Genomic DNA, 25,710 nt, shown 5'->3' on the forward strand with positions numbered 1-25,710 from the left:
GACAAGTTATCTTTCAGAAAGGAGAGGGCAGCTGATAGGGTGAAAGTTTTATTTGTCAAGACGAGGGGCTCCAGGTATTTCTTTTCTTCATCTCTGGCCATTGGCTATGTTGACTGGGGCTGATGACAGTTGGAGTCCAACAACATCTAGGGAGCCACAAATTCCCCACTCCAAAGCTCTAAGAAGAAGAGTTTGGATTTGATATCCCGCTTTATCACTACCTGAAGGAGTCTCAAAGCGGCTAACATTCTCCTTTCCCTTCCTCCCCCACAACAAACACTCTGTGAGGTGAGTGCGGCTGAGAGACTTGAAAGAAGTGTGACTAGCCCAAGGTCACCCAGCAGCTGCATGTGGAGGAGCGGGGAATCGAACCAGGTTCCCCAGATTACGAATCTACCGCTCTTAACCACTATACCACACTGGCTCTCTAAGGAAGAAACTGTACCAGTATTTCTAATTTGCTAAACAATTATCAAAAATCAGCATAAAAGATAGATACTTATAAATTGCCTTTGCATCCCAGGAGCGCAGAACTGCATAGCTGACCCCACCCCACCCCATTTTGCCCTCACAACAATCCTTTAGGCTGATAGCTAGTGATTGCTCCAAGTTCACCCAGGAGCTCCATAGCTGAGTGAAAATTTTAAGCCAGATCTTCCCAGCCTTAGTCCACAAGTCTAACCGCTACATGTGTATTGGGGTGATTTAAAAAATAAATAAACTAGTGACTTGTTTTTTAGAAAATGCTACTCTAAAAGGTTTAAAGGTTCAATTTCCAGTGATGAAACTCCCATTTCATGTGTTGCTGGACTTATGTCCCACTACGTTCAATGGGACTGTCAGTCTCACGCAAGTGTTGAAAGCCAGTGTTATAAATAAGAAAAAACTGCTCCTTTTCCCTTATGAGGTATCCAAGAGCCTGTATAGTCCTTAAGTGGGTTTCCTATTGGTAGGAGAAAATAACAGAGGCCAACCAGAGTATATTGAGAAGCAAAGCAGCTAGTAAGCCTGATCTTTATTGCAATAGAAAACAACTGTTGCAACAGGGCCCCCACTCCCCACACACAGGAGGCAGGAAAGAATCCAGAAAGAATGGTGCACAAGCCCTTATATAGACTTTTGAAATTGCCCACCCTGTAGCTCAAGACCACCTGCAAAACATCATACATACATCACAGAAGGAAGCAGTGTACAGCAGAAATCCTGTCTACCAGGATACCTGATAATGGTCACTGATTGCTTTACCTGGGCAGCCTAGCCATTGTTTTGTGATGGTAAATACTTTAGTTCCTGAATCCAGATCACAGGCTCACCCTATTCATACACAAATACGCCCTTTAAGACAGGATTTGCAAGCAAAAGACAATGCGAAGGCTTTCCCCATTTTCCTCCCTTACTGCAGAAGAATATTTGAGGTCATTGGGAGAGTCAACATGACTTCAAGATTGCTCTCCTGTACTATTTCAGACACATTGTTTATATATGTATGTGTTTGCCTTGTACATTTCTGAACATTTAATTTATATTTGAGACCTCAGAATTCTTATAACGCCAGTGTGGCATAGTGGTTGGAGTGTAGGCCTAGGACCTAGGTGACCAGGGTTCAAATGCCCACTCGGCCATGAAGCTCACCAGGGTGAGCTTAGGCAAATATCTCACCCTCAGCCTAGCCTACCTCACAGGGATGTTGTTGAGGATAAAAATGGCAAGGAGAAGTAGAAGTATGTAAGCTACCTTGAGTTCCTTAGAAGAAAGGTGGGATATAAATCAAATAAAGAATTTATTACAATTAGCATGCAGCCTTACTTGAGTGGAAAATAACCTATCTCTATCAGAACAAGCAGTCATTTCCTTATAAGTGAGCCTATATTGACATCTAGTGGTAAGAAAGAGAAAGAAACAGTAAGGCTTATTATCTCAAGGCTTATTTGCCTGACAAACTTCTACCGGTTTCATAACCGTCTTAACAGTTCTGGCATTGCTGTTCCCCCGAGATTCCTGGAAATTGATGAGAGATTAGTGAACTGACTGACCAGGACCAAGAAATTGGTTTCACAATAGGAAACACCACCATTTAACTTTAAAACAAAAACAAAACAAAAAATATATTCAGGATGGTTATTATTATCATTATTTTACTAAGAGAAGGGAGAGGGACCCAAAAAGTGGAGGGGAAAAGAGAAAGATTGTAGAAGACAAGAAGAGATAAATATGCACTGTTCAAAAATTAAAATTTGCTGTTATGTTGTAGGTTCAGGTTATAGGCGAGTCCCTGGTCCAAATAGACGGGAAACTATTGCAATGCAGTCCATCAAAGCTTATCCTACAATGCAACCCCTCCCAGAATTACAATACTAAGCACACTTGTCTGAAAGTAAGTCCAATGGAACTCGGTGGGGCTTTCTCCTGAGTAAACATTTTACAAGATTGCACTGTAATCTGCCAAGGTGGTGCAAGACCCTCTTTCTCTTTGTCCATTGCACACAGCTTTGAAGATTATAGCACTTTATCTTGGCATTACTGCCTTATAAGCTAGCAGAGATGCTCCTCTGAATACCAGTAATTGTGTGTTCTGTTTAACAAACTATCATAGTCCTTATTAGGTCAGGGCTCCTTTCCAAGAGCTTATTCTTAACAGACTCTGCTATTACTCCCCACCCACCAGTCACCTCCTTTCCCCTCCAATGCAAACTCTTTAACATTTAAATTCAAAATAACTCCGCCTACAGTCCAATCTGTGCCTCCCCATGACCAGCCAATGGGAGCTCGCGTCCCAGATCTATTGGCCAATGAAAGTGAAGCAGGAAGCTGGCCTGGGAGAGAAATACCAAAGAAATATAATGCCTAGAACAGCCTAGAGGCAAAACATTGCCAAGCAAACCGACGACCCAGTAATCTGGAGGGCCAATAACAGGGATAGAAAATTATACAGATCTTCAGTGAGGTTTGCTCCTAGGTAAGCGTGCAACTGGCACAGGCAAAACCCCCTGGGCAGCGGCACTTCCGGCCTAAGAACTGATTTTCCATAGAGAGAAGTCCAGAGCGGCAGGATTATTTTTTAGCCGGAAGTTCGGCCTCGACGTCTTCGTAGATGAAAGGGAGAAGGAATCCGCTCTTCTGCCAATCAAGGAGTTAGCCAATCAGAAGAAGCCGAGCGCTGTCGAGTAAAAGGAAGAGGAGTCCGAAGGAGCTCGCGAGAGCGGGGCGGAGCCTAGGAAGCCACCCGGGCCAATGGCGAGGGAGGCCGCGAGGCGCCTTGAAGCCAATCAGAAGAGCGGAGAGGGGAGCGCGCCAGCAGTTCGACTGAGGGATGCGCGCAGGAGATAATGGCGGCGGCTGCATAAGAAGCGGGGGGCCTGTTTTTATTCTGAAGCCGTGGAGCGGTTGACCCCGAGGGGGCTTAGAGAAGCTAGTGGGGCCCTTTTAAGAATTGAAAATAGCAGTTAACCAAGTGCTCCTTTAGTATTAAGCTGTTATTCTTGTTAAGAGCCCCTTTTTAGGGAGGGTTGGGGGGAGAAGGTGGCCGTGAGGGGCGTGAGAGGAATTCGCTGGGGAGGTTTGTTAATGCAGGAGGAGGGGTGGTGGAGGGGCAACAGGGCTTAAATCTTAAGGGAAACGTATTATTGGCGTCCCAGGCAGAATAGAAAACTCAGTTTGGCTACAAGCCTGGCCCTAAGAATGCTTGCTTGGAAGTAAGGTCCCCCAGTTGCCTCTTCAGTGGGGCTAATCTTTCTTAAGGAAGTGTATCCAGGAGCAGCCTTGGGATGCTAAGGCAAGGAGGCTGAGCTGGGTTTCTCCTTAGATTGCTGGCTGGTTTACAGTAATCTGCTGCATTTTCGTGAGCGCCGCCCTGGACTGCCGGAACGCAGGCACCATACAAAAAAAAAAGCACTTTCTGTAGCGTCATGACTTGCTCCTACAATGTGGTTTTCCTGTTGGACACTGCCAGTTCTGAGCGGAAGATTCACCTTCACCTGGGCACCTTGAGGATCTTGAACTACTTGGGCTGCAAGTTTGGCCTAGCTAAAATCCGGTGGGGCTTCAAGTTCTTTGACTCCTCAGGCGCCCGGGGCAGAACTTCGCGAGTGGGCAATTTTCGTGAGCTTGGATCCCGCAGTTGGGAAGAATTTGAGGAGGAGCTGGATGCAAAGTTTGGAAACCAGGACTGCAACCCAAAGTCATCTGGCTCGGTACCCCGAGCCACACTCACTCAGAACATACTGAAAGAATCGTTACTTGACTATCAGTGGGACCGGCCTGAAATTGCTTCTCCATCCAAACCAGTGTTGAGGAACCAGAAAAGCAAGTTAACTGTGACCCTGAACAAACCTCCAGGGAGTTATATTCCTTCTGAGGGCTTCGTGAATGCTATTTTCCTCTTCTCTCCTTGCCCTCATTCCCAGAGGGAACTGCTGCAATTTGTTTCTGGAAGTCTTACTCATTTGTCTGATGAACTGCTTGCTTCGCGTGATCTGACAGAAAAGTTCATCCCTAAGAGAATCCGGGAAATGATGGCTAGCCAGAAAATCTCATTGTATTGGGTGGACACTGCTGACTGGTTCAAGGTAATACGAGAGAATTAATCATTAGGGATGCTGCATCGCAAATGATTACCCTGCCATCTTATGTGGCATGTTGCTAATTGTGTTTGTTTCCCTCTCTTCCCCAAAGAAGCACATGGTGTCAAATGCTGGGCTTGCCATTTTATCCTCTCCCAACCTGGTAATGTAGGTTAGGCAGAGAGAGAGAGAGAGAGATTAGTGGTGCCATGGTGATGTTGTGGGCTTTATGCCTCAATTACTATTTGAACCCAGATCTCACTGGTCAGGGTCCAATAATATCTTCTACAACTCACCACAGATAGTGGTGACACTACAAGGGTGTGCTTGTATAAGTGTGCAGTCCACATTACGAGATGTGCATATAGCTTCTGTTCATGTGGATTACCCATTCTCTTCAACAGAGATGACAGCACTTGGCTACATACGCAAATATGCATGCACAGAGCTATCTCCTGCTGAACCTCAGACCCATTAGGGTGTGTAGGGAAGCAGGTGGTCTTTCAGATGCTTCCCCTGATTGCCTGGAGGTAACTTTTTAGAAGCCTGCTTTTAATATATATGCCTTGGTTCTTTGCTAAAAACAAAAACAAATCACCTGAGGCAAATGTTCAACCAGCACTGAACAGTTGTTTTCATAGCAATATTTAATAACAAAAATTGCATAATTTAAATCTCTCAGACCATAATATTTCTTTTCTCTCTGCTTGTAGACAGAATACATTTTATCATTAGCCTTTGGTCACCTTACTAATATCACTAACCTGAGCCTTTCTGTTGCCTTCTTTCAGCTTCTTGGAACATCAGACCACATTGGCTACTGGATGTTGGTTGAACTGATGCGCTTATTGGGGGGCAACATCTTGCCATCTGAGACTTTAATTCAGTGTTTGAGTCACCACTGTACAGGGGGCACCCCTGACTTTCCTATGGAGCCTGTGTCCTCTGGGCAACCATTCACACCATGGACTACAACCCTGCCTTTTGATTCAACTTTGAACTGTCTGTTTACCTCGCCTTCCTCATTGCAAGCGTCCTTCCCTCATGTAGAAGGAGTGTTGTACCTCAAATCTGATGGTAATGAAAGTCTGTTTGTTTTGGCAACCACTCGTAGCCGAGTAAGATTGTGTTCCATAAACACGGTTTTAACAGTGAGGCCATAAGTGACCGTGGAGGCCAATTCTGGATCCACACGTCCTTCCACAGTGGGGAGATAGATTTCCGGGCGGGTGTTGATCACGGTGAGGGTTTGCCAAACGTGCCTTCCTCTTAGCACGTTTTCCCCTTTTGTCCTGAGTTCGAGCGTCTTCAAAGCCCATGACACCTTTGGTAAAGGCTGTTCTCCAGTTGGAGTGCTTACAGGCCAGTGTTTCCCAGTTGTTGACCACCAGCATGACACTTTCCATTTTTAAGTTCAGAATAGAGTAGTTGCTTTAGAAGACGATAATCAATAATGATGGTGATGAAAGTTATGCCTGGTTATAGCCAGCAAGAAGTACTTTTCCCTCTCTGTACAGCTTAAGTGCTGTGAAAAGGATACATTATTCCAGTGCTGGGTAACTTGTGGTCCTCCAGAAGTTGTTGGATTCCAGCTTGCAACAGCCCCAACCAGCATGACAAGTGGCCAGAGATGAACTGTAGGATTTCCATCCCTGGTTTATTCTTTTAAGTAGTTGTACAGTGGTACCTCGGGTTACATATGCTTCAGGTTACAGACTCTGCTAACCTAGAAATAGTACCTTGGTTTAAGAACTTTGCTTCAGGATGAGAACAGAAATCGTGCTCCGGTGGCGCAGCAGCAGCGGGAGGCTCCATTAGCTAAAGTGGTGCTTCAGGTTAAGAACAGTTTCAGGTTAAGAACAGACCTCTGGAACGAATTAAGTACTTAACCCAAGGTACCACTGTATTTTCAAACAGACCAGTTAAATCGTTTCCCAGTTGCAGATGTTTCTAAATTCTTCAGCAAACAATTAGGGTAACAATGAAGTTGTACTCTGGAAAGCTGCTGTCTTGAGTCTTAAATGTGAGATTGTTAATCTTTTAGCTAAAACATGTAGCTTATTGCTGAGAGCATCCTTATAAGAAGACTGAGAGACAGCAAATGTAATACCTGCGTTAGTATTATTTTTGAAAGGGGCTTGGTGTGTTAAACTAACATTTGTCTCAACTAAAGTTGTGAGAAGCTATTCCTAGTTATAAGGATCAGTTCTATGCTTCTCAACCTAGTAAATAAAGTGTAAATCTCTTTATTTTTTTCATAGTTGCGGAGTTCTCAGTTAATTAATAATTTATTTCCTGCTTTAATTAACTATTTCTTTTTCATTTTAAAAGCTCTTAAACCTTAACGGTTGTGTTTTCCCTTAAACAGGAGTTGAAGAGGCACAAAGCTGTGGTGTGGTCTTAGAGCCTCTAACTCTAAGCCAGAGGCACCTCAAAAGTCCAGTCACTATTACTCTGAAATGCACTATGAGCAGCTGGAATGCAGTGCATGCTGGGAGCTTTCATACACAGAGCTGGATACTGCGGAGCACATTGTCAGGACTGTCAGTCCAAGAGACTTCATTGTTTCAGCAATTTGTAAAATCCCTCCAAGCACAAGGGCTACACATGGTAAGGATTGTGTCTGTTCAAAATAGCAACTCTCATTTAGCTGTGAAGAGCTAACTAGTTTTCAATATTTATTTGTCACATTTATGACTCATTCTACTTGTTGAGCGTTCAGTAGTACATGTATCACTTTTTCCAGGGGATATCTTGTATTAGCCAGAGTTGCACCTTGCAAAACCTCAGATATAGAGCTGAATCAGATATTTTGGCACCATTCTCTAGTCCAGGGATTATCATACTGTGGTCTGTGAACTGCTAGCGATCCAAGACCTTCATTCAGGTAGTGTGTGGTGTATCTATAAAAATATATTTACATATCCTACAGCATCTAGCACAGAGTGCATTACCCTTTCCACAACAGACAGAAAAGTCATTAAGTGATTTACCAAGATTCTGAACAGTTTTCAAGTGGTCCATGTTTTCTGGTCTATGCACTACAAATACTGAGGGTTGTTCTGAATACTGAATAGTGTTTCCTTTCTGAGCAAAGGTAGAGCTGCCTACATGATATATATATATTTTTCTTCCTTACCTTTTTAAAAGGTTGCTGAAGTGTCTCCATCTGGGGCCTATTGTCCCTGTACTGGGATTTTCTCTCCCACCTCGAATAGCACTGCAATTCTTTCTTTACTCTGTGCCGAGAGAGCACCAGATGTTGAGAGAGCCTTCCTTCAAACAGAAGGGAATCTTTCGAAAGAGGAGTCTAGCCTTCCAGAAATCGTGAGCAGCGTGGTAAATCAAGTTGGTGATGACTTTGATCTGGCAAATTCTGGTACGTTTACATGTTTGCTTGCTTAGAACTTTCCAGCGAACCTCACCCATATTGTTTCATCTGCTGAGGAATCCTCAGGCCTGCTGTGCCTCTTGTTTTGTTTTATTTATTTATTTAGATTTGTAGCCTACCTTTCAATCAACTGGTTTACAATGGATTACATAATAGACATAATAGACACACAACTTTTCAGCCCTGAATTCTCTCTGGCTGGAGCCAAGGCACACTTCCTTCAGCTGTTCAGTTGGAGCTAAGTGATTTCCAGGAGAGTGTGGGTGGGGAGAGAGCAAGCTCCCTACAGCTGCTCCTTCTCTGGTCAGTGGATGGGGCCAGAGTGGTCTTCCCCTTGCCATGATGTTTTTCCTGGGTGGAAGGGGATGCAGTCTCCCAATGGCCCTTGGTCCCATAGTTCCAACAGAAATCAACCAGAGTTGCTTCCCTTCAATTCTCCACTACCAGTGCCCTACCTGAATTGAGAAACATGCCCTTAAAACATAACCCACCTTCTCTTGCAGCTGCACATTGCAGGGGAAGGTTGGTAACGAGGAGAAAGGCATCTTTAATCAGAACTTCTCATTGAGAAACCCCAGATAACCATCCAAGAAACTCCAGTGTTTGCTGGAATATAGCTTTAAAGCCACTGATCTAAAACAGCAATGCCCTGCCTGTTTAAAGCAGTTTTCTGTATCTAATGTCTGTGGTGTGTTTGGGGGGGCGGGGTGTTTGAATCTTTGCTCTGGTTAGTTTGCTATAGACTCATCCATATTGTTGGAAAGTAGAATTGCATGCAGATGACTTGGAAAATAAGGTCTTTTGAACTCTGGGGGATTAATTTCTAAGTAAATGAAATAAAATACCACCTTGAAGTATTGTTTTTAAAGAAAAGAATGGTATAATAAATAGCTAAATAACTAAATAAACATGCATAACATTTGCAGCAACTTCATTCCTAACTGTGGGATAGACTGCGGCCGATATAATTCTTGGATGCTTTTATTCTGTCTTTGCAGACCCAGCAGAAACTCTGATTCCAGAGTGGGCACAGCAGGAGCTGTCCTGCACCCATCCCTGGAGTCCTGCCGTGATTGAAGGCTGGTACTCTTTCTCAAACCTCTGTGGAGCAAGTTCTCACTTGATGGAATCATTCAGGTGATTCTTTTTTGCTTTGCCTTCAAAGCCAGTTTAATTTCGGGAAGAGCAGATCTGTGGTGTGGAGGATTCTATAATCAGCCTTACAAAATATACAGTTGTACCTTGGAAGCTGAATGGAATCCATTCCAGAAGTATGTTCGACTTCCAAAACGTTCGGCTTCCAAGGCGCAGCTTCCAATTGGCTGCAGGAAGCACTGCCGGATGTTCTGCTTCCAAAAGAACCTTCACAAACCGGAACACTCACTTCCGGGTTTGCGGTGTTCGGGAGCCAAAACGTTCAACTGCTAAGGCGTTCGTCAACCAACGTATTACTGTATTTGCATTGGCTATGCCTTATCAGTTTTTTTTCTTCTTCACATGATCTTTCCATGTTAAATAAATGCAAAATTAGAATTATATAATCCTAAGCATCTAATAAAGCCTGGGCAACAGACAACATGAAGGCTTCTTAGTGAGGATCAAAACACATAGATTATTTTCTGTGTTACAGTTACGTTATAGCTTGTCTCAGTGGTTTTGAAATGAATACCTAGTTTTGAGTGGTGAAATAGACCTACTCAGTAAACAGTCCCTTTACTGCCTGGCGTCAGGCTTGGTCGTTGTCCTCTTCAGATCACCACACAAACGCTTCTTATTCTTTTATAACTTTTTATTGCGTATTAACAAAACAATCTTATAAACGGTTCTTAAATATTATTCCTCAGAGTCACTTATTTTAGATACCTTCTGAGCTCTGCTTCTCCGTGACCAGCCACTCTCAAAATGGCGAAGGCGCCCTTCCCTTCGCTTTCCTGCTCTTTTTTCTAACCTGGCTAGAGCTGGCTTGTATCTCCCCTCCTCCGAATCTGAACTAGAACTGAACCCTTGCCTTTCCTGTGAACAGCCAGTCCCTCCCTGTTGTTCCTCTTGCTCCCTTCTATTAGATTCACTGCTCTCCTTCCCCCCTTGGGGAATGCTTTCTCCCTCTGAGAAACTGAAAACTTCTAACTCTTCCCTGACACCTGGTTAGATGGGTGAGGGTACAGATATATGAGGGAGGTTCTGATGACCACTTTTTCAGGCTGAGGGAGGGTTCTTATGAGAAATGGTCCCATCCCATTCTTGCCTTGGGTTATGGCATCAAGATTGCAGGGAGTCGGAGTGGGGGGAAACATAAGGCTTTTATTATGCCTGCTCCCTGGCAAAAACTCTTCAAAGTTCCCCAGTGGCACTTGGCTGATAAGAATGGGGCTTGGGTACCTGGGTACGGGTGTCCGGTTAATTTTTTCAAAGTCTAACATGAGTCTAAATGACAATGCAGCAGCCTAGACTGAATTAGCAAGCATTCCATGAAGGTGGTCCCAACCTCGTTGTAGAGACTGAGCTATGAAGTAATGAGCAAAAATAATATTTACTCAGTAATACAGACCAAATTTAAAATTGAATAAAAAAGATACGGTTTTCAGAGCTTCACATTTCAACATGAATGAATATGTCCTATTCAGACAAGAGTTTGGCCTCAGGTCTAGAATGACTAGGAAGACTTGCAGAGTTCAGCGGAGCTAGTTAGACATGCTACATATTGCAAGCTTTCAACTGTAGTGGAAAGGAAAATCTCTGCCTTTGCTGTCAAAATAAGATTTATAAACAAGCAATCTTTCCCTACACAGGTTGCTGCAGGCAGGGTCTTCTGCTGAGGAAAAGGAGGCTCCAAATCATGAAAGGGAACTTACCCACTGTCTGTCTGAATTTTACCAGAAGAAAGCCTCTGGCATCTCTGCTACATCCCAACAGCGGGATCACAGGAAGAGACGTATGCACATTCCACTGTCACTTGTCCACCCTCTGTTCCATTCTTCAAGATAGCTGTCTCTCTTGTGCTTTAATAAACACGCTGCTTCTACTTGATTTTTTAAAAAGCTCTGCTTTATATGCATGTGGTATTCTTTTCTTCTGTTGGATGTGGTTCACTATGATTTCTCTAACTCCAAGTTATGCCTATGTCTATTGATTTGAGCAGGCGGAGTTCCCCGGACTCCCGTTAGGCAAAAAATGAAGACCATGCCTCGTTCCCTTCAAATGCTAAACGCGGCAAGGCTGAATGTAAAGGCTCAAAAGTTTCAGCCAGATGGAGAGCTGCCAGTCAGTGAGAATGTTTCCCAAAAGCTATTACCGAGAAGATTGAATGATAAAGTGGAAGAAAGGGGGGAAGCAAAGAAAACCAAGATAGGTATGTACAAGATAAAGTCCTCTGCCTGCCCTGTCTCTTGGAGAGTGCAGAGAGGCTTTGTAGGAGAAGCAATGGATTTTGCAATGGATTTGGAAGTAGAGGGGGAAGAAAAATGTTTAGGATATTCTGGCTATAAGAGCCTGAGTAGAAGGCACTGTTCTAAATGTAGTAGAATTGTGGAGTATTTCTTGCTACTGGTGGCACCAGTATGGGGACTACTGCAATCTGTGAGCCAAGGTATAAGAAACCTGCAATGGTAGAATTGCTTTTTTATTGCTCCCTCATTGGAAAAAGCATTTATGAAAGAACGTTCTTTCATGTGTGGTGGACCTGTAAAAGGGTAAAAGAGTATAGGGAAATAATTTATAATGCATTTGAAAAAATGTTTAAAAGCACCTTTCAAAAAAAAAAACCCAGAGTCAGACTGAAATTCCCAAGTGTCATAAAAGGTTATTTATGTATGCCACTACTGCAGCCCATGTTTTGTTAGCCCAAAATGGAAAACGAGCGAGGTCCCAACCAAAGAAGAATGGCAGCTTAAACTGATGCAATATGTGCAGCTTGCGGACCTAACATACAGAATAAGAGAACAAGAAGAACATGAATTTAGAAAAGATTGGAAAATGTTTATTGAATATATGGGGGGAAATTGTGTACACTTGAAAACACTGGCAGCATTAAGAAATATTCAACAGTGTAAACAAGTTTTGATGGAAGTAATAATGGAATACTGAATGGTTTAGTTTATATAAAATCTGCAGGGATTTATGCTGTGTAAAATGAAGCATGGAAAGAAAAGAAGGGAATTCACTTACGAATTAAGGTTGTATAAAAATACATTTTTTTAAAAAGGAGAAAGCATTTATGGTTGCCTACCCTGTAGGTAGTCAACACGGTGTCCTCCCGCTGTGGTCATACTTGAATTCCCTTAGCCCCAGCCAGCATGGCCCAGTGGTTGGGGTAATGGAAGTTGAAGTCCCTTCTACACCTGAACGACACCATGTGGCTACCCCTGGCCATTCCTTTCTTTTACCTACTAGAGCTATGTGTTTCAAATAATCCTTTAGCACTATTCTTTAAGTGTTTGATTGCATGAACTGTTCATGGCAAGTTCTTGATTCCCCCCCCCCCCACACACACACTTTGGTTTACCTATGTGTGCATTTGTTTTGTAGGCTTCAGGACTGAGGAGGAGATGCTTTCTTTTATATCTACAAACTACCAGAAGGCGGTGACAGGCGGAGAGAATTTGTTTGCGTATGCCCAGGAGACGGTGGCAGCTGTTAATGCGTTGCAGAAATCAAATGAGGTAGGGTAGCTAGACATGCCTGGTTTTCCATTTAAATATAAACATATAGTAAGGGGTTTGGGGGTAGGGAGAATGTACAACAGATTCTTAAAACATGAGGTGATTTCATGCCATTTTAGAGTTGGAATGGAAATGGAAGAAAATGCTGGATATTCAGGCAGCAGCACCAATGAGGCCTTTCTTTACAGATCTCTGTGTGCCTGCAATGAGCAAAACTTTGTGGGACACAGATGTCTTTTGCTGTAAAACATACAATCCATTGACCTCTTTTGGCAACATGCTTTGGGGAAATTTTGCTGTGTTTTTTTCTTTCCTTTTTTGCCGGTTTGCATTCCTTCCTCCCGCCCCTCTAATAATCAAAACAAGGAATGTGTTCTGGCTCAGTCCTAGATTATTCATCCAGAGCAGGGTTTTGGAATCTGTTGCTCGGCTACAACTCAATCAGCACCAATCAGTATGGCACACAGTTGGTGGTGATGGGATCTGTGATCCGCCAACATCTGCAGGGTCAAAGGTTCCCCACCCTAATCCAGAGCAATAAATTGCAGGAATTGTGCTTCAAGCACAGTAGCAACATTCCCAGTGTTGGGATATATTTCCTGGTGAGAATCAGTGTGTTTGCTAAGGTCAAATTAGATGGCATGTTAAATGCATGGCTCCACTTAATGTCTGATTTGGTTTGGTGCTAAATCTTGCCGGCAGTGGCAAATACACATTTTTGTGTTGTACATGCCCTTTTCTTAATAAATCAATTAAAAACCTTTAATCCTTGAACCTAGTTGTTTGTCCATTGCTATTTGAGTTTATATGCTGGGTGTAACTGCACTGAACCTAGGAAATACTTAAAAAAACTGAAGTTGGTAGGAAGCCTGAAGGTAAAGATCCAGTGTTAACATTTTATATCCTAACACAAAACCCCCTAGAAGTCTTAACCCTGTTGCTCATGAATGTCTCCTTGACACTGATCATTCTGTCCGCTCAAATATTTCATTTTGCCCTTGCAATTAAACAGTTCAGCTATTATTTCAATGCATTGCTTCTAAAGTTGCTGTCTGTCCTCGGAGCGTTACATGCTTTCTGATTTTAAATCTACAGGCAGCTGGTGTGGATACAATCCGAAGCAATCTCCTGAAAACCAGCAAAGCCCTCCGTCAGCAGCTTGGCAAGGATCCTGATAAGGAAATCAAAGTCAGAGAGTACGAGACGCTATTACTTTCCCAGATAGGTTGTTCTGATAATTGTGGAATAGATTGCTGTAGTGCTGAAGAGATTGCCTTACCAAATTCTCTTGTGCAGTAGTGGAGGAATTCACTAGTGAACGCTTTCCTACAAAAATAACAATTACCCTTTGTTTTAATTTTCAAGGATAGCTTTGTGTAGTGGTGTGTACCATCTAGATAATATGCTGAATGTGTAAACAACCTTGCAAAATTACTTTATGTTAATCTGTTTTACAATGTTTGTATACTGCTTTTGATAGGCAGATATCACCCTTGCACTAACAAACCAGAATACCAGTCAATATCCATGGTATCTTAACAATAACGTGTGGCTCCTCACTCAGCTTTTTGGAAGATGGTGGCAGCAAGGAAGGCACTGGGTGAAAACATTTGTAGCTCTTCCTGCTACTAATGTCGCTACTACTCTCAACATGTGATATAAAATTAGCAGCAGGGCATACCTTCTCTTCCATTCATATTTCCCTCTCCCTCTCTTTAATAGGTGTCAGCTTCAGGTCTATCTGCGCCTTGAAATGTGCCTGCAGTGCCCTTCTTTGCAAAACAGCACAGATGGGATGGAACAGCTTGTGGAAGAGGTAGATGAACAAACCTTGCCTCTGGGTTCCAGAAGTTGAAAACAGCAATTCTCAGCCAGCATGTGAAATCTTCACATCTCAGTTGCTGTTGAGCAGCAACTATGGTCTTGGTGACCCGGCCAGCATATAACATGGAACCAAACAATAGCTTAGCACAAATGAACAAAAGTGTTGCTTTCTGGTGTGAAGATCACTGCCATTGCACTCTTCCCCTGGTCTTGCTGCTGCTGGACTTTGCAGGGATAAGCTGTTGTTTGTCTCGGGGTTAATGTCCAAACCTGGGCTCCTGGTTTATCTCATTCCAGACAAGTCACAAGCTTGTAACCAAAGTTTGTTCTTAGTGTACCACTTCGTTTGTCTGTTAGGTTTGGGATGCACTGCTAATTTAAACATTGACGTAACCATGCCAATCGATTAAACATGTCAGTTGACATGTTTAATTGGAGATAAGTCATTGTTAACATTTGTTAAAGACTATTTTGCATGAAAAAGAAAGTGAATTAAATTTGGATTTGAGGAATGAGGATAAGGTTTGTTTTTTAGAAAGTGGCTTTGTTGGGTGTTATATTGGAGTAGATGAAGTGAAGATTGTTTATATATAGCTGACAGACGAAGTCCTCTACCTTCTGATTTATTTATTTTTTAAAAACTATTTTCTATTTCTTTTCCTTTATTTCTCTCTTTCTCTTTCTTTATTCCTTTCTCCCCTTCCCTCGCCACTTCTCTTTATGTTTTTTATTGTAAGATTTAAGTCTTAGTTTGGACATAAAGAGGAAAAAAATGATACTAAGTTTTTTATTTTTTTTCATAAGCCTCAATAAAATGTATTCAAACAAACATTGACTTAGCCCTGGATCACATGGGTCTAGGAAAGGAGCACAGCAGCCATAGTGTTCACTCCAGGAACCTGCATGTTTGCTCATTTGTGCTTAAGTCAAGGTTTGGCTTTATGTTATATCTGAACAAAGGTCAATGAGGCCATAGTGGAAACAGCAGAACTGCACATTTGTTTGTTCATGCTAAATCATGCTTTGGCCTGGCATTACATGTGAACTGGCCTGCTATCATTAACCCTTGACCAATTTTTTGCCACTCAACTTGCTTGCAGATGACAGAGATGCTGCGGATTTTGTGTTTGACTGAAGACCCAGGATACCTCGCCAGGTTTTTGGAAGAAGTTGTAGAAACGTAAGTGCACTTGTGTGCTGGCTAATTTTATTCATTCATTTACAAACCGATGAGTGGAGCAGGGAAGGCTGAACAAATTCTGTCATGCAGAGGACTTGAGAGCTGCATGACTATTAATGCAGAACATGAGCTACAGAGCTGGTTGTCTGAATTGCCAGTATTTTATGTTTACCATTCTTAGGTTCATTGCAGCCTTCCTGAACCAGAATTAAAACAAAATTGACTGTATTTCAACTTCTCACTATTTAAATAGCTGGGGATGTTTCAAATTAAGTTTAGGGTGTGTTTTTTCTTCTCTAGCTGCTACAAATTTATTTGGGGTTGCATCCAACGTTAGTCTTACTCAGAGTAGGTCCACTGAAATTAAGAGACATGACCAATTTAGGCCCATGAATTTCACTGAGTTTAATCTAAATAATACTTTGGTTTCTTTTGGTTGATGTTTGTTTGACATTTCCAAATATAGACCAGAGTACTTGGGCAGTACTGTTACTTGATAGAGTGTAGTAAATTTGTTTATTCACTTGTAAGCATATTTATATACCATCAATTCATTAGAGATATCAGAGCAGTGTGTAACAAATCTGTAGGTGGTATATTGCTTTATTTCACTGGTTAAGATTTCTACTCATCGATTTCAATTGGCCCTACTTTTGAGCAAACATACAGAAGATCTCAGGTGGCACAATGGGTCAGTGTGTCTGGCTCTTAGCCAGAAGGTTGGTGGTTCGAGCCCACCCAGGGGGTTGGACTAGATGACCCTCAGGGTCCCTTCCAACTCTATGGTTCTATGATTCCAAGATTGCACTGTTAATCCACTGAAGGCACAAGAAGTATTTTGGTTGCTCAGCTGGATACTTGGTTGTGTGAAAACTTCCTGGCTGGGCTAAATCGTCAAATGAAGGAAACATAACTCAGTTGGGAAAGGGGGATGATTTGGCTGGTAGTGAGTGAACATGCCTTCTGATTGATTTATTTTTATGGCAGATTTGTATGCTTTCCATTATTGCCACAACCACCCCTCTTCTTCAACTGAAACCATAGGCTTAAAAGCAAGAGCTTGCAAGTCGGGTGCAGAATCTGGTAACAAAATCTCACAGAGGTTAGAGTCTTTGGTAAGTAGCATGTCTGATGCCTGCTTGTGTTACGATGTCTCTGTAGGTACCTGGAATCTATGCCAAAGACCCTTGGGGATTTGTACTACAGCCTGGGGACACAGATTCCCCCAAAGCTGGCCTCTGTCCTGCCAGCAGACTTCTTCAGTGACGATTCCCTCAGTCAGGAGAGCCAAACCCCATCCCTGCCTCCTTCTGCATCCTCAGTTCCTGTTTCCAGAACAGCTTCCTTAAGTACCGATGCAGAACAACTGGAAGAACTACGCACCAGATCTGCCAAGAAAAGGTGATTGCAAGGCGTAAATGGCATTGAATTAAAATTAGACTGGGTTGCAATTTCTTTCTGAATAAGGAAATTCCTTCTGAGGTTTATCAAAGGAGATTGCAAACATTTCAAAGGTGGGTCCATGTGGGCTTCCTGTTGGTGTTAGATTACCTTGAGGGCAGCGTGGGAGAATGTCACTTCGTGTTAAAAACAATGAACCTTCCTTCAAGGTGGCCGCATGAAAAGCCCCAACTTTTTTAAAAAATTGTTGAAATGTATTGTGCGCCTTGCTCAAGATTTTACTTTGTACTTCTAGAAAGAATACGCTGGCCAGACACCGGAGTGTAACAGAAGCATCGCAGAACTTGCGCCAAATAGAGATTCCTCAAGTACCCAGAAACCGTACTAGGAAGGTAACGCCCCCCACCCCCACCCCCGCAATATCTTTCTGGAAAACCAGAAAATGCATGTAGCAGCTGTAAAACTCCTGCATCTCTATGCCTGTTTGAATAGCCTTTCTGAAATTCAGTTGTTAAACACCTTTATATGGAAAGCTGTTGCAGTAATTTAGTTTTCACTGGAACGAAGGGAAATCCTTTTCTAAATAAATGGATTTCTGTTTCCGGCATTATATTTTCCCCATTACCTATAAATAGATGTAATTTTGAAATCATTCTAATACTATATTCTAATAATTTAGGACAGCTCTCATGTGTGCCTTGATGTGAAATCAGTACCATCTGTACAGAAAGTGGCAGTGCAAGGTAAGCTGCTTCTTCCTTCCTTATTAGAGAACTAGATGGTAGGGGTGTGATCTGATTCCGATTAACCCCTTGGAGGGATTTCCGGCTTGTCAAGAGGTGAAGCAAGAGGTCTGTATAAAGTGGCATTTATCCACCTACTAGTGGACCTATTAGTTTGCAATTTGGTGAGTTTCTTCCCCAGAGGCATCTCTCCTGCAGTGGCGTAGCGTGGGTTGTCAGCACCCGGGGCAAGGCAAGTAATTTGCACCCCCTAACCCGTGGATTTGCGCCCCCTAACCCTAACCCCCAGATGTTGCGCCCGGTGCGGCCGGCCCCCCCTGTTTATATGTGTCCTTAATCTGTTTATATGAGTCCTTGGATTTTGAACGGCACAAAAAGATCATATTTTCTCCAGAGTGTTTTGTCTTGTGAACAGCAATCAAAACTTCTTTTGGCTTTTTGATGCTTCCAGAAGTGACAAAGGTACGAAGGAACCTCTTCAATGAAGAAATGCTTCCTCCAGGCAAAAGATCCCTATCAAAGATTCCTCGAAGCCAGTCAGTATCAGCTGTAGAAGGTTTAAAAAACAGGCGGAAACCAGCTAAGGAGTGTGCAAGAGGTGAGAGGTTAGATAGATAGGTAATTTATTACGGTCAGAGACCAGCTTATAAAACACACTTGGGGTACAGTCACAGAAGGAAAACAAGCAATTAAAACAATGTACAACAATAAATTTAAAAACAATGTACAACAATAAACTAAGTTCATAAAAGGGACATCTAAAGAACAGGTGGCCTGGGCTTCCTATCTCCCCCAATGAACAGGCGCAAAATCTCTGAGCATATGGGACTTTTTAAAAGGCTCCTTCCAGGACCGACGAGGGCAGGGCCAAGATTCTGGTGAGTGTAAAGGCCCTTCTTGAATTTTTAGATATGAGAAAGAAGAGATATGCTGCCGGTGCGGCTATAGATCTCTCGATTTCTCCAATTTTATAGTTGGGGCACCTTGAGCAGTCCCATTGTCTCTCGGTGTCAGTGATTCTTTAGGTGAGAGGTTACTTAAATGAGTGCTTTGCTGTACAGGCAGCGACTGTTGTGCGTGTGTCTGATCTGTGGGCAACACATGCATTGCTCCAAACCCAGAAGTAACCCAAAAACATCACAAAAGGGGATGAGGCAGGGGCAGAACAGGGTGTTTGCAGGCTTTTTCAATAGTGTTTCAGATATACACAATTTCACTTAAATGTGTGGTGCCTTGGAAAGCAACTCCCACTGCTTGTCTTGGCTTATGTAGGATGGCTGGGGCAAAAGGATTAAGTGGGAAAGTATGGGACACCAGGGAAGGTGTCTACTATACTATGGAAGGGATTAAGTGAATGAGGAGCCAGGAGGACTTCCCACCCCAGAGAGTCAAAGGGGATTTGGGAAGTGATGGGAAGGGAAAAACTTAGAGGCGGGGGGAGCTGAAGCTGTTTGCAATCTGAAAAAGTACTTGCTTCTAAACTTCTAAACGTTCAATATGTTATCCTCACCTGGTTTACACAATGCAAGTCATTGTGCAGACTTGCTACCTTGTGATAATTATTCTTTGGTCTTTTCCAGATAATCTCAAACTGCTGACCAAGAGTGTGGCAGAAACACCGTTGCACAAGCAGATCTCCAGGCGGCTGCTGCACAAGCAGATTAAAGGCCGGTGAGTGAAGGCACCAGATTCACTGATCAAGCAACTTACTGTTTTTGGTAGAAAGTGGAACTGTTTTAGGTAGCTTTCTGCACTTAGATGTCCTTTGCCATTGCGCTTGAACTTCTAAAGCGGTGTTTCATTCATAGGAATTCAGACCCTGGATCTGAAGTTGGCATTGTAGAAGAATCTCCTGAAAAAGCCATACCATGTAGGTGTTGATTTTATGTGACCTTTTTATTTGCATGTTTGGGGAGCTCCAGCTCCTTTCGCCGTAGCTTAAATTCACTTGTTAACAGAGCAGAAGGTGGCAAGAATTCAGATTTTTATTTCATTTTTATCCTACCTTTTGTTCAAGGAGTTCCAGACAGTTTACAGTGAGTATGGGGAACATGTTGGATTCCAACATCAGTCACAGCCATCCAGCATGGCCAATGGTAGTCCAGCAATATCTGGGAAGATCACTGGTTCTCCCTCCATTTTATCATCTCGACACTCGGACGTGACTAAATGACTAAACAACAACAACAACAAAATGCTGAGTTGCAGCACCAGTTCTTAGGTTCCCCTTTATTGGTGGCACTGACTTGGTACTATATGGCTGTGAGTTTAAAGGCAAACCTTGTTTCTCCCACATACAAACCCAAAGGTGGATTAAGAAGAAGCCCACGGATCAAGCAACTTTTACAGGATAGAGCAGTCTCTGGTTCCTTCTACTGCTCTCAACCCAGCAAGAAGAGTGCACAGCAAATGCAGTCGGAAGCACCTGATGTACAAGACAATTTAACAGGTATGGAAGCAAGCAATGGATTGCTTTTGGTTCCAGGGATTGAAAACACATGAGAGTTCAGTCAGAGGCAAAGTAGATGCTGCTTTATTTTACCTGAGTGTTCTTACTTTGCTATTTACTCTACCTGCAACTTTTCTATTGTTTATTTGTCTGGGAGATTTTGCCTTGGAGGCAGACAGCCCCACTTCTCAGTGGTAGATGGATTGGTACAGAAAATGACTGTCTATCTACCAATCACCTGGGTCCTTCTCCTACTTTCATTCCTTCTACAGGCCTCCTTGTCCGCTAGTGATATTCATATGTCTGCCATAAGACCAGTTGTACCTCGGGTTAAGAATGTAATTCGTTCTGGAGGTCTGTTCTTAACCTGAAATAGTTCTTAACCTGAGGTACCACTTTAGCTAAAGGGGCCTGCCACTGCCGCACAATTTCTGTTCTCATCCTGGAGCAAAGACCTGAGGTACTATTTCTGGGTTAGCAGAGTCTGTAATCTGAAGCGTCTGTAACCCAAGATACCACTGTACATGATAGAGGGCAATTTGAAACAGATAGTAAAAGGGAGGTCTAATTTGTCCCTCCAGTTGCAGTTGTAAGAGATACCTGCCACTTGTTGCTGCTGAAAGTAATTATTCCACTTTATCACTGCAGAGACCAAGGTTTGTATGGCACGGTCTCTCAGCGTAGCAAGTCAGTCATACATTTCGTCAGACATCTACAAGTTGGAAATGTTTGGTTTGTAGTTACTAACTAGTTCATGCCAATGTGGGTAGCCAGGAACATGCTGCCTTAAAAGCTTGAGCCTACAGCAGCTGACACTTGTGTGGACTGTTTGCTATTTTTTTGTTTTACAGGCTTGGCATCTCCTCTTGTGAAAAAAGCCATCCAGTCCCCAAAGAGCCTTCTCTTTGGAGCAGTTCTTGATGTGTTTGGTTCTGAAGGGATGGACTCACCCAGAACAAGAAGAAAAACATTAGCTTCCAGTGAGCTTGTTTATCAGGTAAAATTGCTGCCTTATGTTTCTTTCCATACCTACTTATCTAGTCTACATATTAAGGCTGTACACTAGAAGTGGGAAATTAAGAAGGCATGTAATGTCAATAGTCAAATACATAAGTGATTCTGTAAGTAGAAATGATATTAAGCTCCATATGTAGCCTGTTCTGTTGCTGTAGTCATAGACAAAAGCAGTTACCCATTTTCACTCTCCTTCCACAGACACCAAGAAAAGCATCCCTTCGGTCTTCCCCGAAGCTCTTAAGTCCCCCTAATAACACACCGACAAGAACTCTTCTGGAGAAGCTACAGCAGACCCCCCAAAAGAGCCAAGCCCCAAAGCATAGTGCAGCCAAAAGTTTGGGAAATCTCTTCTCACCTTCTAGACAGAAGAGCAAGTCCTTGCCTGGAGCCACTGAAAAGAAAGGGGATTGTTTTGCACGCACAGCTCTGATGAAGGAAATATTTTCTTCCCCGCACAAGGCAGCACAGCTGCAAACTTCTGGAATGCAGGCAGGGGATGAGGTGCCTGATGATGTATTTGCTTCTCCTGCAAGTGGTTCCTGTTCGGCAGCTGCTCTGCTCTCTCCAGTCCCATCAAATTCACCAGGAACGTGGCTCTCACAACTGCAGTCCCCAAGGCGCTCTTTGAGAGTTGCCTGGAGAATTTCCTCTCCCGCTTCTGCTCAGAAACAGCCTCTTGAGGCAGAACAACTTCCAGAGCCACTTTCAGCATTGGAGCTGGACTCTGCGGTTTCAGAAGTGATACCTACAGTATTCAGAGGCAGACTTTCAGAACCGTCTTCAAGTCCAAAGAACACCAAGCTTAGTGAAACCTTTTCCCCACCTGGTGATCCTGTTTTGATGCCCGATGTTAACTCATTGGCGTATAGCCCACCCCCAAATGCCATAGCCACATCCACACTTTCTCCTGCTGGGACTTGGGATCTGCGCAGGAAGTCTTGTACTCCCCAAAAGACTCCTTTGAAACACCAGAGGGTCACAAACATGTACCCAGCCAAAGCCCTCCAGTCACCTGCCTGCCTGCCTGCCGAGCAGCATCCGTGCTATACCAACTTGAATCTTTCTGCTAAAACCAAAGCAGAGAGCACCCCCTCTGTGAAGAGACGTGGAGTGAGGACTCCAAGTAAGAGGAGGGGGTTAGAAAGACACCTGCCTCCTGAGCTCTCCACAAAGGACCACATGCTTCTCCCAGATGCTGTGGTTCTGTGCGAGCGCCTAGATGCTTCCTCTCTAACCAATGTGTTCGCCACTGGCAGTTCTGAAGCAGAAGGTGGCCGAGGTACAGTTTTGCCAGGGGAGAAGGCAGTAAGTCTGCAGCCTCTGCTCCTCCAGAGCCCTCCTGCGTGTGACCAGGCCTCCTTGCCTGAAACCCCAAAGTCTGGTTCGAGTGCCTATTCACTGCGTCACACCCCAGACAGAAGGCAGCGGGAGGCTGCAGCGCGGCTGGGGAAGCCCGAGAAGGGGGCAACATTCAGCACACCTAGGACTTCTCACACTCTGCCTCTTGCAACGAGCCCACAAACTTACGAGATTGAGCTCGAGATGCAAGCTTCTGGCCTGCCCAAGCTCCGAATTAAAAGGGTTGGCTCTGGGCCGGCTTTGGATCCTCAGTCTGGAAAGCCCAAAGGAGATGAAAGTGATCTTGCTGCAGGGGATCTTTCCGTGACCTGGTGCAGCAGGCACTCTGGGAAACTGGAAACCGTCTCCATCTCGCCATCTTGTAATCGATCCGCTCACAGTACCCCTGCGAAGTTTGGGGGCGGGGGGCAAACCTATATATGTCAGTCGTACACTCCAACTCATTGCACCCCCAACTCCACTTCCCCATCCCAGGGCAATGTTGGCCTTCCCTGGACACCTTCTCCAAAGCATAAAGGGAAAGTGACCCCGGAAGCAATCAAGGACTGGCCGCGAAGGAAAAGGGCCACTGTGGGCTGCAGCAAAAGCGAGAGGCATGTGGAGGGGGCTGGGGAAACTAGAGCTTCCGACCTCCTTGGCGTCAATAAAACACTGCCCTTGGGGGACTTTGAACTTGAAGGCATCTATAGGCTTGAGGACCAGTCGCCTTGCAGCGATGCAGAGCCCAGTGGAGACGAGAGCACCTGCAGAGGGACCCCTGGCCTTAAGTTCAAAAAAAGGCCCTTTGGCCATATGTCTCCTGAGGAGGAAGTCAGCCAGGAAGTGAAAAAAAGGCACTGTGCAAAGAGAGGCAACCCAAACACGGCAGTGTATGCAGCCGAACTGCTGAGTACAGGAAAAGGTGTAGCATCCTTAAACAAGACAATACTGGAAGAGCAAGAGGAGGTCTTCAGCATTTCAGGTAATTTTGGAGTGAAATTCAGCTACAGTGAAAAGGAAGAGTAGAGGATACAAACAGAGAAAAGGCTCCTTTGCATCTTTCCACACATACCTTTATTGCTCTAGAATTACCCTCTGGCCAGCCCTACCAACACACCAAGCATGGCTCAGTCTTTAAAAAATCCCAGCTGCAGGAGCCATTCAACAGTGTACCTGCTTGGTTGTGGCATGGTAGATCCAAAGGTCATGCCTTTGAGAAGGGCCTTGAATCAAAACTTAATCTCTTCCAGCTCTGCTTTTATGAACTTTCAACTTACTTACTACTAAAAAAAATTCCTTCCAGTAGCACCTTAAAGACCAACTAAGTTAGTTCTTGGTATGAGCTTTCGTGTGTATGCACACTTCTTCAGATACACTGAAACAGAAGTTACCAGACCTTTCTATATAGTGAGAAGGTGGGGAGGGGTATTACTCAGAAGGGTGGTGGGAATGGGTGATTGGCAGATAGCTGTGATGAGCCTGTTGACGACTCTTAACGACTGTAATAGGTCTTACAGGAAAAAGCAAGGGGTGAGAAGGTGAAAAATGGCTTTGTCATGTATAATGAGATAAGAATCCAATGTCTTTGTTCAGACCAGGTCTCTCCATGGTTTTAAGTTTGGTGATAAGTTGCAATTCAGCAGCTTCTCTTTCCAGTCTATTTCTGAAATTCCTTTGTAGTAAAACAGCTACTTTGAGATCTTGTATAGAATGTCCTGGGAGATTGAAGTGTTCTCCTACTGGTTGGTTTCTCTGTCTTGTGGTTCCTGATGTCAGATTTGGCATCACCATCACCATCAGCTTCCCCCGACCCCAGCCCCCAAACAGGCAGCTCTCTGCAAGCCGTGGGAGCACTCCCGCTGCTTGCGGAGAGGTGTGCGAAGCTTGGAGAGCGTGAGGGGTCGATGCGCACCGACCCCTCTCACTCTCCAGGCTTCAGCGAAAGCCTGCATTCGCACCATAGGATGCACACACATTTCCCCTTCATTTTTGGAGGGGAAAAGTGCGTCCTATGGTGCGAAAAATACGGTATTTTAGAATTTAGTAAACAGAAGGTTGCACTTACATGCTCAAAGGAAGGATCAAGCTGTAGTTGATTAATCTATTCACCTTAACCCAAGCCCTGTTTTTGCCATTTTGCACATATGAATACTACATAGCTACCAGAAGTGTTGGAACCTCCGACCAGGGTTTGTGTCTAATACCTTTTGTCATGTCCCCTAGGTATGACTCCACCAACGTCTTCAGGGAAGAGCACAATCTCTGCTACTGGACTTCGGGCACTGACGCAGTCCCCACTGCTCTATCAAGGCCACACCACATCCCTGAGGAAATGGCCCACAGGTAAATGCAGTTTATTTGAACCCCTGAGTGGTGTTTCAAAAGAAGCCTGAACTGCAAAGAGCCAAATTGCCCACACATATATAGTCCAATGGTTCTTGTAAGACTTTCCTGTAGCAATGAAATACCCAGTTCCCTTTATAGCCTTCATGTCCTGTTCTGTGAGAACCTATTCTTAAACTGCTTTGGGTTCTTTCACCATCTATTTGATATTTTGCTCTCTCACGGAAAGTTGCTGTTCCACGGAGGGAAATAGCTGACTTACAACTGCTTGCCTCTCCTGTCTATGCCTGCCAGTATTTTTCATATTATTGCTTTCCTCCACAGGAGACAACAGCGATGCATTTGGAGCTGCAGCTGAAGACCTCTCGCCCTTTCACAGTACAACCATGAGACAACATTCCATCAGGAGGACCTACTCACGGAAAAGGCTGCTCAGCTGAGCCTGCGGAAAAGATGGTGAAAATACTTGGCAGCCTGATGACAAAGCCATTTTAGATGACTTTAAAACCAAAATGAAGATAATATTGCCGGCCACAATGGAAGCACCTCTTGCTCATGAACTCACAGTTGTGTTCTGTGAGGAAAAGCTGTACTGTCTCCATATAAATTTAAGCTATGAGCGTGTCGTCATAGGGCTCTTCCCAGGGTTTAAGCACTAAAGGATATAAATGATGGGTGAAACTGACTGCTTTTAAAAAGTACTTTTGTAAAATAAATTAATATGATAAGTTGCTTTTATGGTACCGAAAGAATGTTCTTTATTTGTGCTAGCTAAATACTAGGGAACTGAATATCTTTTATGCACCA

General features: G+C 43.7%; 1 protein-coding gene across 1 annotated transcript; it reads left to right on the forward strand.

Annotated features, from left to right (window-relative positions):
• Positions 1 to 3,625: 3,625 nt before the first annotated feature.
• Positions 3,626 to 25,636, forward strand: TICRR (TOPBP1 interacting checkpoint and replication regulator). Its single transcript, XM_081888357.1, has 22 exons — positions 3,626 to 4,565; positions 5,351 to 5,636; positions 6,928 to 7,169; positions 7,710 to 7,938; positions 8,949 to 9,087; positions 10,740 to 10,882; positions 11,090 to 11,299; positions 12,475 to 12,608; positions 13,704 to 13,804; positions 14,331 to 14,424; positions 15,533 to 15,612; positions 16,774 to 17,013; positions 17,309 to 17,405; positions 17,693 to 17,756; positions 18,208 to 18,354; positions 19,337 to 19,427; positions 19,565 to 19,626; positions 20,065 to 20,205; positions 21,057 to 21,202; positions 21,421 to 23,542; positions 24,784 to 24,903; positions 25,228 to 25,636. The coding sequence occupies exons 1-22, from the start codon at positions 3,906 to 3,908 to the stop codon at positions 25,341 to 25,343; spliced, it is 5,664 nt and encodes a 1,887-aa protein (XP_081744483.1). The 5' UTR covers positions 3,626 to 3,905; the 3' UTR covers positions 25,344 to 25,636.
• The last annotated feature ends 74 nt before the right edge of the window (positions 25,637 to 25,710 follow it).

This window comes from Podarcis melisellensis (assembly GCF_964234715.1).
Source record: "Podarcis melisellensis genome assembly, chromosome: 14".
In the NCBI taxonomy this organism is placed as follows: domain Eukaryota; kingdom Metazoa; phylum Chordata; class Lepidosauria; order Squamata; family Lacertidae; genus Podarcis; species Podarcis melisellensis.